General features: G+C 31.2%; 1 protein-coding gene across 3 annotated transcripts in view; it reads right to left on the bottom strand.

Moving 5' to 3' along the window:
* Positions 1-4,972: 4,972 nt before the first annotated feature.
* The window catches only part of LOC101889838 (murinoglobulin-2), a 31,917-nt gene continuing 26,140 nt past the window's right edge, over positions 4,973-10,749 (bottom strand). For all 3 annotated transcript variants that reach the window (XM_005191835.4, XM_005191836.4, XM_005191834.4), the window contains exons 8-10: positions 9,581-10,489; positions 9,230-9,517; positions 4,973-5,230 (exon numbers count right to left, since the gene is read on the bottom strand). In XM_005191835.4, coding sequence (XP_005191892.1) covers positions 4,988-5,230; positions 9,230-9,517; positions 9,581-10,489 — 1,440 coding nt within the window. In that variant the 3' untranslated portion in view covers positions 4,973-4,987. The remainder of the gene's footprint in view (positions 5,231-9,229; positions 9,518-9,580; positions 10,490-10,749) is intronic.

Here is a 10,749-nt window from a genome sequence, read left to right as displayed (position 1 = left end):
TGGGCAATTTAAAAAAAAATATTTTTGAATGTCTTTCAAAGCTGGGGAGTTTTTAAAAAATATTTTTGAAAGTCTTTCAAAGGTGGGAATTTTTAAAAATATTTTTGAAGGTCTTTTAAAGGTTGGGAGTTTTAAAAAAAAAATTTTTGAAGGTCTTTCAAAGGTGGGGAATTTTTAAAAATATTTTTGAAGGTCTTCCAAAGGTGGGGAATTTAAAAAAAATTTTTTGAAGGTCTTTTAAACGTGAGGAATTTTTAAACAATATTTTTTGAAGGTCTTTCAAAGGTGGGGAATTTTTAAAGAATATTTTATGAAAGTCTTTCAAAGATAAGGAATTTTTAAAATAATATTTTTGAAGGTCTTTCAAAGGTAAGGAATTTAAAAAAAAAAATATTTTTTTGAAGGTCTTTCAAAGGTAAGGAATTTTTAAAAAAATATTTTTGAAGGTCTTTCAAAGGTGGATAATTTTTAAAAATATTTTTTGAAGGTCTTTCAAAGATGGAGAATTTAAAAAAAAATATTTTTGAAGGTCTTTCAAAGGTGTGTAATTTCTAAAAAAAATATTTTTTGAAGGTCTTTTAAAGGTGGGTAATTTAAAAAAAAATATTTTTGAATGTCTTTCAAAGGTGGGGAATTTTTAAAAAAATATTTTTGAAGGTCTTTCAAAGGTGTGTAATTTCTAAAAAAAAATATTTTTTGAAGGTCTTTTAAAGGTGGGTAATTAAAAGAAAAAATATTTTTGAATGTCTTTCAAAGGTGGGGAATTTTTAAAAAAATATTTTTGAAGGTCTTTCAAAGGTGGGGAATTTTAAACGTGAGGAATTTTTAAAAAATATTTTTTGAAGGTCTTTCAAAGTTGTGTAATTTCTTAAAAAAAATATTTTTGAAGGTCTTTCAAAGGTGGGGAGTTTTTAAAAATATTTTTTGAAGGTCTTACAAGGGTGAGGAATTTTCAAAAAATATTTTTTAAAAGTCTTTCAAAGGTGGGGAATTTTTTAAAATTATTCTTTAAAGGTCTTTTAAAGGTGGGGAATTTTTAGAGAACATTTTTTCAAGGTCTAAAATAGGCTTGGATTTTTTAAGAATATTTTTTTCAAGCTCTAAAATAGGCTTGGATTTTTTAAAGAATATTTCTTCAACGACCATCCATGGCGTGGATAATAAAAAAATATTTTTTAAAAATATTTTTATATTTTTTAAAAAATATTATTTAAAAATATTTTTATATTTTTTAAAAAATATTTTTTAGGGTCTATCACAGGTGTGAATTTTTTTGAAAAAAATTTTAATGTCTATCACAGGTGTTGATTTTAAAAAAAAAAATAAGGGTCTATCACAGGTGTGGATTTAAAAAAAAATTAGGGTCTATCACATGTGTGGATTTTTTAAAAAATAATTTTTTAGGGCCTATCACAGGTGTGGATTTTTTAAAGAATATTTTTCCAAGGTCTCTCAGAGGTGAGGATTTTTTAAATAATATTTTTTCTACTTCTCTATTTTTTTAGCCAGCCAATGGAGCTATTATATATTTTTTCCCATTTCTCCATTTTCCCCTGTCCTGATGGTCCATTTCATATCTTGCTCCTTAGTACCTCTCCCAATACAAAGCCCCTAAGTAAGTGGCCTTTTGTCCCGAAGTAGTGGATTTTTTAAACAATATTTTTTCAAGGACTACCAAAGGCGTGGATTTTTTAAAGAATATATTTTCAAGGTCTCTAAGAGGTTTAGATTTTTTAAATAATATTTTTCCAAGCTCTCCCTGAAGCGTGGATTTTTTAAACAATATTTTTTCTAGGTCTCTAAAAGGTGGGGATTTTTTTAAATAATATTTTTTCTAGGTCTCTAAGAGGTGGGGATTTTTTAAAGAATATTTTTTCAAGATCTCTCAGAGGTGGGGATTTTTTCAAAGAATATTTTTTCGAAGTCTCTAGGAGGTGGGGATTTTTTAAAGAATATTTTTTCAAGGATTATCCAAGGCATGCATCTTTTAAAGAATATTTTTTTCAAGGATTATCCAAGGCATGGAACTTTTAAAGAATATTTTTTTTAGGTCTCTAAAAGGGGGGAATTTTTTGAATAATATTTTTCCAAGCTCTCCTTGGGGTGTGGATATTTTAAAGAATATTTTTTCAAAGTCTCTAGGAGGTGGGGATTTTCTAAAGAATATTTTTTAAAGGATTATCCAAGGCATGGATTTTTTAAAGAATATTTTTTCAACGATTATCCAAGGCATCGACTTTTTAGAGAATATTTTTCCAAAGATTATCCAAGGCAGGGATTTCTTAAAGAACATTTTTTCAAGCTCTCTAGGAGGTGGGATTTTTTTAAAGAATATTTTCTCAGGGTCTCTAAGAGGTGTGGATTTTTAAAGAATATTTTCTCAAAGGTCTCTAAGAGATTAGGATTTTTTAAAAGATATTTTCTCAGGGTCTTTATGAGGCGTGGATTTTTTGAAGAATATTTTTTCAAGCTCTCCTTGGGGTGTGGATTTTTTAAAGAATATTTTTTCAAAGTCTCTAGGAGGTGGGGATTTTTTAAAGAATATTTTTAAGGGCCTTTTTAAATTTTTTTAAGATGCGTAATTCCAAATATATTTCATCTATCCAATTTTGCGGCCCCTAATGACCACCGTTAACATCACAAATCCTTAAGCAATTAAAATTTGACCGCTAGGCCTGAACAAAGAACTCCAATTTTTTATTTCCCTTTAGTCCTGCTCTCAAATGGTGCTGCTCATTTAATTGCATGTTCCTTCTTGCGGTCTAATTCGTTTTCAAATATAATAAAATGCGTGGCATAAACAATTGTCCTCCTGAGGGCAGTTTTTTTTCTGGTTTGGTTAGGATTCTAATGACTTTCGCGGTGCTCTCTCACATTTGCAAATGGGAAGGTCAGGAAAGGAGAGAGAGCAGCGAGTCTAACGAGACTTGTTAAGAGGGTAGTTAGAAATTCATATATTTTTCTAAATGGCTGCATGGGTGTGTGTGTGGGAGTGCAATGAGGTGGGGTCCTGCCATTTTTACATGCAAATTAGATTGTAATTTTTTGGAAGTGGAGGATGATTTTTTTTTTGAAAGGTTGTAGAAGTGAATTGAAAGGTTGGAGCATTAAATGCCGTTAAATGTCAAAGTAAACATTTGCTTTACGTGACGAGCCATTTAATCCGGAGATTTGTTCCAAATGATATTTCAATATTTGGATACATGTAATGGGATGGCCCACGGATTTTTTAAAGAATATTTTTTCAAGACCTATCTCAGGCGTGGATTTTTTAAAGAATATTTTTTTAAGACCTATCTCAGGCGTGGATTTTTTAAAAAATATTTTTTCAAGGTCTATCACAGGCGTGGATTTTTTAAAAAATATTTTTTCAAGGTCTATCACAGGTGTGGATTTTTTAAAAAATATTTTTTCAAGGTCTATCACAGGCGTGGATTTTTTAAAAAATATTTTTTCAAGGTCTATCACAGGCGTGGATTTTTTAAATAATATTTTTTCAAGGCCTATCTCAGGCGTGGATTTTTTAAAGAATATTTTTTCAAGGCATATCTCAGGCGTGGATTTTTTAAAGAATATTTTTTCAAGGCTTATATAAGGCGTGGATTTTTTAAACAATATTTTTTCATGGCCTATCTCAGGCGTGGATTTTTTAATGAATATTTTTTCAAGGCCTATCTCAGGCGTGGATTTTTTAAACAATATTTTTTCAAGGCTTATATAAGGCGTGGATTTTTTAAACAATATTTTTTCAAGGCTTATATAAGGCGTGGATTTTTTAAACAATATTTTTTCAATGCCTATCTCAGGCGTGGAATTTTTAAAGAATATTTTTTCAAGGCCTATCTCAAGCGTGGATTTTTTAATGAATATTTTTTCAAGGCCTATCTCAGGCGTGGATTTTTCAAACAATATTTTTTCAAGGCCTATCTCAAGCGTGGATTTTTTATGAATATTTTTTCAAGACCTATCTCAGGCGTGGATTTTTTAAAGAATATTTTTTCAAGGCCTATCTCAGGCGTGGATTTTTTAAAGAATATTTTTTAAGGCCTATCTCAGGCGTGGATTTTTTAAAGAATATTTTTTTAAGGCCTATCTCAGGCGTGGATTTTTTAAAGAATATTTTTTCAAGGCCTATCTCAGGCGTGGATTTTTTAAAGAATATTTTTTCAAGGCCTATCTTAGGCATGGATTTTTTAAAGAATATTTTTTCAAGGTCTATAAGAGGCGTGGATTTTTTAAAGAATATTTTTTCAAGACCTATCTCAGGCGTGGATTTTTTAAAGAATATTTTTTCAAGACCTATCTCAGGCGTGGATTTTTTAAAGAATATTTTTTCAAGGTCTATAAGAGGCGTGGATTTTTTAAAGAATATTTTTTCAAGGCCTATCTCAGGCGTGGATTTTTTAAAGAATATTTTTTCAAGACCTATCTCAGGCGTGGATTTTTTAAAGAATATTTTTTCAAGACCTATCTCAGGCGTGGATTTTTTAAAGAATATTTTTTCAAGACCTATCTCAGGCGTGGATTTTTTAAAGAATATTTTTCCAAGACCAAGACTATCTCAGGCGTGGATTTTTTAAAGAATATTTTTTCAAGGACCAAACGCAGGCGTGGATTTTTTAAAGAATATTTTTTCAAGGACCAAACACAGGCGTGGATTTTTTAAAGAATATTTTTTCAAGACCTATCTCAGGCGTGGATTTTTTAAAGAATATTTTTTCAAGACCTATCTCAGGCGTGGATTTTTTAAAGAATATGTTTTCAAAGCCTACCACATTTAATATATTTTCCATCGACCAATAAACAGTAAAAAAGCCAGTTTTAATTTTTTCATTATTTTTTATTAAATTATTTTCTCGTATAAAAAACAAAAATTTCAAAGTGCCTCCATCTTTTTTTGCGGCAACGAAATATTTTCTCATTCTAATCTCTTAAAGCTTATTTTTTGTTCGTAGATATATTTCAGCTATTATTCCACAGATTCGATTCACTTGCATTTGCTGCACTCCTCTTCCCCTTCGCAGATATCACAGAGTTTGGTTTCGATTTCATAAAAATCGGTTGCCTTTTTATTCGAATCGTAGTAGTCGTAGACCTTGATAGGGGCAGGCTTTTGTAAAGCGACAGCATGGGCTCGAATGGCCTCGTAGAGGATGCAAGTCTTTTGATCCTTGTACAGATGATCGAAGTAAATGACCAGCAGGGAGTTGGCATTTTTCAGTTCAACGTTCTGGAAAAATAAAAAAAGTTAAATTATATTTTTTTTTAAACATTTTTTAAGGAATACCAGTGACTTGGATTTTTTAAAGAATATTTTTTCAAGAACCAAACACAGGCGTGGATTTTTTAAAGAATATTTTTTCAAGTTTTTAAGAGGCGTGGATTTTTTAAACAATTTTTTTCAAAGTTTTTAAGGGTCGTGGATTTTTTAAAAAATATTTTTCGAAGCTTTTAAGGGGCGCGAAATTTTTAAAAATATATTTTTAATGCTTTTTAGAGGTGTGGATTTTTAAAAAATATTTTTCAAGGCTTTTGAGGGGCGTGAATTTTTTAAAGAATATTATTTCAAGCTCCATAAGTGGCGTGGATTTTTTAAAAAAATATTTTTCAAAGTTTTTGTGTAGCGTGGATTTTATAAAAAATATTTTTTCAAGCTCCATAAGTGGCGTGGATTTTTTAAAAAAAAAATATTTTTCAAAGTTTTTGTGTGGCGTGGATTTTTTAAAAAAAAAAATATTTTTCAAAGTTTTTGTGTGGCGTGGATTTTATAAAAAATATTTTTTCAAGGCCTTAAAGAGGCGTGGATTTTATAAAAAATATTTTCAGGGCTTTTAATAGGAGTGGATTTTATAAAAAATATTTTCAGGGTTTTTAATAGGAGTGGATTTTATAAAAAATATTTTTTCAGGGTCTTATAGAGGCGTGGATTTTCCAAAAAAATATTTTCAAGGTCTATCGCAGGCGTGGATTTTTTAAAAAAATATTTTTGAAGGCTTTTAAAAGGCGTGGACTTTTTAAAAAATATTTTTCAAGGTATTAAAGAGGCCTGAATTTTTTAAAACATATTTTTCGAGGTCTCTCACAGGCGTGGATTTTTTAAAGAATATTTTTTCAAGCTCTCCCAGAGGCGTGGATTTTTTAAAGAATATTATTTCAAGCTCTCCCAGAGGCGTGGATTTTTTAAAGAATATTATTTCAAGCTCTCCCAGAGGCGTGGATTTTTTAAAAAAATATTTTTCAAGGACCACCAGACACGTGGATTTTTAATAAAATATTTTTAAAAGTTTTTAAGGGGCGTGGATTTTTTAAAAAAATATTTTTTAAAGTTTTTAAAAGGCGTGGATTTTTTAAAAAATATTTTTCAAAGTTTTTTAGAGGAGTGGATTTTTTAAAAAATATTTTTCGAAGTTTTTAAGAGGCGTGGATTTTTTAAAAAATATTTTTCAAAGTTTTTAAGAGGCGTGGATTTTTTAAAAAATATTTTTCGAAGTTTTTAAGAGGCGTGGATTTTATAAAAAATATTTTTCGAAGTTTTTAAGAGGCGTGGATTTTATAAAAAATATTTTTCGAAGTTTTTAAGAGGCGTGGATTTTATAAAAAATATTTTTCGAAGTTTTTAAGAGGCGTGGATTTTATAAAAAATATTTTTCGAAGTTTTTAAGAGGCGTGGATTTTATAAAAAATATTTTTCGAAGTTTTTAAGAGGCGTGGATTTTATAAAAAATATTTTTCGAAGTTTTTAAGAGGCGTGGATTTTATAAAAAATATTTTTCGAAGTTTTTAAGAGGCGTGGATTTTATAAAAAATATTTTTCGAAGTTTTTAAGAGGCGTGGATTTTATAAAAAATATTTTTCGAAGTTTTTAAGAGGCGTGGATTTTATAAAAAATATTTTTCGAAGTTTTTAAGAGGCGTGGATTTTATAAAAATATTTTTCGAAGTTTTTAAGAGGCGTGGATTTTATAAAAAATATTTTTCGAAGTTTTTAAGAGGCGTGGATTTTATAAAAAATATTTTTCGAAGTTTTTAAGAGGCGTGGATTTTATAAAAAATATTTTTCGAAGTTTTTAAGAGGCGTGGATTTTATAAAAAATATTTTTCGAAGTTTTTAAGAGGCGTGGATTCAAGACTTTTAAGAGCAAAGACCCATAGATGCGTGGATTTTTTAAAAAAAGAGGTGAAGATTTTTTAAAAAAATATTTTTCAATGTTTAAAAGGGGCGTGGATTTTGTAAAAAATATTTTTCAAGCTTTAAGAGGCGTGGATTTTTTAAAAAATATTTTTCAGGGTTTTCAAAAGGCGCGGATTTTAAAAAAAATATTTTCAGGGTTTACAATAGGCGCGGATTTTAAAAAAAATATTTTCAGGGTTTTCAAAAGGCGCGGATTTTAAAAAAAAATATTTTTCAAGCTTTAAGAGGCGTGGATTTTTTAAACAAATATTTTTCAGGGTTTTTAGAAGGCGCGGATTTTTAAAAAAATATTTTTCAAGGTTTTTAAGAGGCTTGGGTTTTTTAAAAAATATTTTTCAAGGTTTTTAAGAGGAGTGGAATTTTATAAAAAAATATATTTCATGGTTCTTAAGAGGAGTGGAATTTTATAAAAAAATATATTTCATGGTTTTTAAGAGGCATAGATTTTTTAAAAAATATTTTTCAAGGTTTTTAGTGGGCGTGGATTTTTTAATAAATATTTTTCAAGGCTTTTAAGAGGCGTGGATTTTTTAAAAAATATTTTTCAAAGTTTTTAAGCGGCGTGTATATTTTAAAAAATATTTTTTCATGGATTATCAGATGCGTGTATTTTTTAAAAAATATTTTTTCATGGATTATCAGAGGCGTGGATTTTTCAAAAATATTTTTTCATGGATTATCAGAGGCGTGGATTTTTTAAAAAATATTTTTCAAGGCCTTAAAGAGGCGTGGATTTTTTAAAAAATATTTTTCAAGGCCTTAAAGAGGCGTGGATTTTTTAAAATATATTTTTCAAAGGTTTTAAGAGGCGTGGATTTTTTAAAAAATATTTTTTAAAGTTTTTAACAGGCGTGGCTTTTTAAAAAATATTTTTTCAAGGTCTATCGCAGGCGTGGATTTTTTTAAAAACATTTTTTCGAGTACTATCAAAGGCCTGGATTTTTTAAAAAATAATTTTTTAAGGACTATCAGAAGCGAGGATTTTTTATAAAACACTTTTCACGGTCTCTAAGAGGTGGGGATTTTTAAAAAAAAAATTAAGGTTTTAAGAGTCGTGAATTTAAAAAAAAAAATATTTTTTTTTCAAGGTTTTTAAAAAGAGTGGATTTTTTTAAAAAATATCTTTCAAGGTTTTTAGGAGGCGTGAATTTTTTCAAAAATATTTTTCAAGGTCTTCCAAAGGCGTGGATTTTTAAAAAATATTTTTTCAAAGACTACCAAAGAAGTGGATTTTTTAAAAAATATTTTTTCAAGGACTACCAAAGACGTGGATTTTTTAAAAAATATTTTTTCAAGGACCAAAAACAGGCGTGGTTTTTTTTAAAAATATTTTTTTCGAGGACCATCACAGACGTGGATTTTTTAAAAAATATTTTTTTCGAGGACCATCACAGACGTGGATTTTTTAAAGAATATTTTTTAAGCATCAACAGTGGCGTGGATTTTTTAAAAAATATTTTTTTTTCGAGGACCATCACAGACGTGGATTTTTTAAAAAATATTTTTTTCAAGGACCATCACAGACGTGGATTTTTTTAAAAATATTTTTTTTCGAGGACAACCATATTTGTGGATTTTTTAAAAAGAATATTTTTTCAAGCTCTGCCGGAGGCGTGAATTTTATAAAGAATATTTTTTCAAGCTCTCCCAGAGGCGTGGATTTTTTAAAAAATATTTTTTAAGGTCTACCACAGGCGTGGATTTTTTAAAAAATATTTTTTAAGGTCTATCACAGGCGTGGATTTTTTAAAAAATATTTTTCAAGGTCTTAAAGAGGAGTGGATTTTTTAAAAAATATTTTTCAAGGTCTATCACAGGCGTGGATTTTTTAAAAAAACATTTTTCAAGGTCTATCACAGGCGTGGATTTTATAAAAAATAATTTTTATAAAATCCAGAGAGGCGGGGAATTTTAAAAAAATATTTTTTCAAGGTCTTTAGCAGCCGGGGAATTTTAAAAAATATTTTTCAAAGTTTTTAAAATGCGTGGGTTTTTTAAAAAAAATGTTTTTTCACATTTTCTCTTTTCAAATACTCACACTAACTCTCTTGACCTCCTTGATGGCGGCCAGGCTCTCGTCCTCCACAACATAACCGGATGGGGTGTTAATTTCCAAAACGGCCATATTAGAGGCTTCTCCCTCGCCTGTGTACTCAACACAGACATTTATGAGCAGCGCCGATTTTTGGGCAGTCTGTTGCTTTTCCGTGGTTATTGTGAAGCTGGGCTGTTCCTTTTCCAAAATGTTGTATTGATAGGCCACCTGGACCATGGCGGTACCGGTGCCCTTGGCGGTGAAGTCAATGGATTTGGTTTTGTCGGGCATCTACAAAAAAAAAAAAAACGGAATTATTATTTGTTTTAAAATTATATCCCAACTTTCCTTTACCTCCACATTTTGATAGAGTATATCATTCTCCTCGGTCAAATTAAGAGTTTCCTGTTTCTCCTTGTCACCGCCCTTGGAGGCTACATTGACCACCATTTTGGCTGGTTCGTAATCGGCCAATTTGGCAAATTGTATCAGAGCCTGTAAGCCCACCACGGTATCCTGGGTCGAGGAGAAGCCACCATAGCTATTACGCTGGGCAATGAGCCATCTGATAATGGGCAGAACTTCATCCAGATTGGGTGTGGGTTGATTTAGGAGCGTGAGTAGGGCATAGGAACTGATTTCCACATCACTGCTGTAGACATAGAGCCACCATCTGCGCGACAGAGGTTTATTCGAGCTGGACCACCATTTGCGATCACCATCGGTCTTCACCAAAGAATTCAGTTTTGCCAATTTCTCCCCAGCCTTGGCATGTTGGGCCTTGTCCAGGGTATAGGTGGCAATGGCCTGGGCATGCAGTGACTCTTCTTTGTCGGAATTTTCACTGATGTAATTCAAAGCCTTTTGAATGTGGGCGGAGTATTTTTCGGCATAGGTTTTGTTTTCCAACAAGGCCAGCAGGACGGTACTGGTCAACGAGACATGATTGGCCTGAGATCTGTAGAAGAAGCCTTGAGATTTTTCGCTAAACGAGCCATTCTGGGCCTGTTGTTGGGCCAAATATTCTAGGGCCTTTTCAATGACCTTGGAGTCCACTTTAATGTAGTCTTCCAGCTGGAGCAGGGAACGGGCCACATAGGCTGTCAGCCAGGTGGAACCATTGTTGGGTTGTCCATCGATTTTATGCGGTCCAAAGGAGCTGAACGAGCCATCGGGATGGCGATAGTTTAGCATGTGTTGGTAACCATTTTCCATGTTGTAGCGCAGCTTGGTTTCCATGGTGGGGGTGAGGCGTTTGGTGTTCTGCAGGAGGGGGAGAGAGAAAAAGAAGAGTGATATAATTAGTGGAGGGGCGACAGGTATAAAGGGAGGTAGATAGGAGGCGAGATATGCGGGGGAGGAGAGAGATATTGGAGAGCAAAGCTTATGGATAGGAGTGTTATATTGTTGGCGAGAGGGAGAGAGAGAGAGAGGAGGAAACATAAAGAAGAGAACACACATAGAAGGGGTGAGAGATAGATGAGAAGACAGATAGTTGAGGAGTCAGATTGGAGAAGAGGAAG

Source organism: Musca domestica, unplaced genomic scaffold (assembly GCF_030504385.1).
Source record: "Musca domestica strain aabys unplaced genomic scaffold, Musca_domestica.polishedcontigs.V.1.1 1284, whole genome shotgun sequence".
Lineage (NCBI taxonomy): Eukaryota > Metazoa > Arthropoda > Insecta > Diptera > Muscidae > Musca > Musca domestica.
Note: the sequence above shows the minus strand (reverse complement) of the source record. Positions and strands in the feature narration are given on the sequence as shown.